This window comes from Varanus komodoensis, unplaced genomic scaffold, assembly GCF_004798865.1.
Source record: "Varanus komodoensis strain SLA01 unplaced genomic scaffold, ASM479886v1 scaffold3, whole genome shotgun sequence".
Lineage (NCBI taxonomy): Eukaryota > Metazoa > Chordata > Lepidosauria > Squamata > Varanidae > Varanus > Varanus komodoensis.
Window position 1 is genome coordinate 61,823,589 of NW_025335761.1, and position 1,031 is coordinate 61,824,619.

The following is a 1,031-nucleotide window of genomic DNA, read 5'->3' on the forward strand; positions in this document are numbered from 1 at the left end:
TTTCCTTGATAGGGTCCGCGTAGGTCGGAGGGCACTTGATCGGCTGGAAACTCATCATGGGTTCGGCCCGCCTTGGCGGCACGTAAGAAGCACGCCCAGGTTTGCACCCTCGTCCGCCCTGCACCGCCTGCCCGGAATGCCCCGCGCAGCTGCAGCGCTAAAGCGGGTGCTGCGGGGAGGCATTTCCGTCCTTCCCCGTTCCTGCTTTCCAGGGCACGCTTGTGCAGCCAGGAGCGCCCGCTCGCGTGTCGCGGCAGCCCGGCCGTGGCCCCGGCGCCCACGGGGCCAGCAGGCGGCGCTCACCAGCCCGCCCCGTCCACACGCGGCTGACGCAGGGAGCCGCCAGCATTCAAATCGGGCGGCGGGCCCTTTAAGAGCCTCCTCCTCTTCCTTGCCTTACTCTATGTTTACATAACACACCGGGCGATACCATCGCTGCTCCCGAAGCAAAGCGAGGGGCGCGCCGCGGGAAGGCCGAGCGGCCGCGAAGGGGAGGGCCTTTTCCACGCCTCCCGCTTGTATGTGCGGTGCGTGTCTGCGGAAGGGGGGAGGCGCCGTTGGTCTCTCCCGCCCCGCCTCCCCCGCCCCGGCCGGGTGCCCGTCGGCGCGGGGCGCGCGTCGAGAGAAAGGAGACGCAGCCGGAGAGTCCGCGCCGGCGGGCGCGCGAAGCAAACGCGGCGCCCCTTTCGCCCGCCCGCGCGCGGGGCGCCTTCCCTCCGGGTCCCGCAGCCTGCGCGGCGCACTCGTCCCCGCAGCGCCCTTGTCCCGGAGTGCATGGGAGAGTAGCGGCGGCGGCCCCGGCGGCAGCGGCGGCGGCGGCCCGGCCCCATGTTTTCGCCCAGCCAGGAGGAGCACTGCGCGCCCAACAAGGAGCCCGTCAAATACGGGGAGCTCGTGGTCCTGGGGTGAGCGAGCGAGCGCGCGCGCGCGCGCGCGCGGCCGGCGGGGGGGACGGGGGCGCACGCGTGTTGCTGCCCGCGTCGTGGGGACGGCGCACTCGCGGCGCGTGGGGGGAGCGCGGCGGGGCTGGC

At 73.6% G+C, this 1,031-nt stretch overlaps 1 protein-coding gene across 1 annotated transcript in view; it reads left to right on the plus strand.

Moving 5' to 3' along the window:
- The first annotated feature begins 688 nt into the window (after positions 1-688).
- Positions 689-1,031, plus strand: part of PELI2 (pellino E3 ubiquitin protein ligase family member 2) — a 103,714-nt gene continuing 103,371 nt past the window's right edge. Inside the window, exon 1 of the mRNA XM_044435632.1 lies at positions 689-905. Coding sequence (XP_044291567.1) covers positions 829-905 — 77 coding nt within the window. The 5' untranslated portion in view covers positions 689-828. The remainder of the gene's footprint in view (positions 906-1,031) is intronic.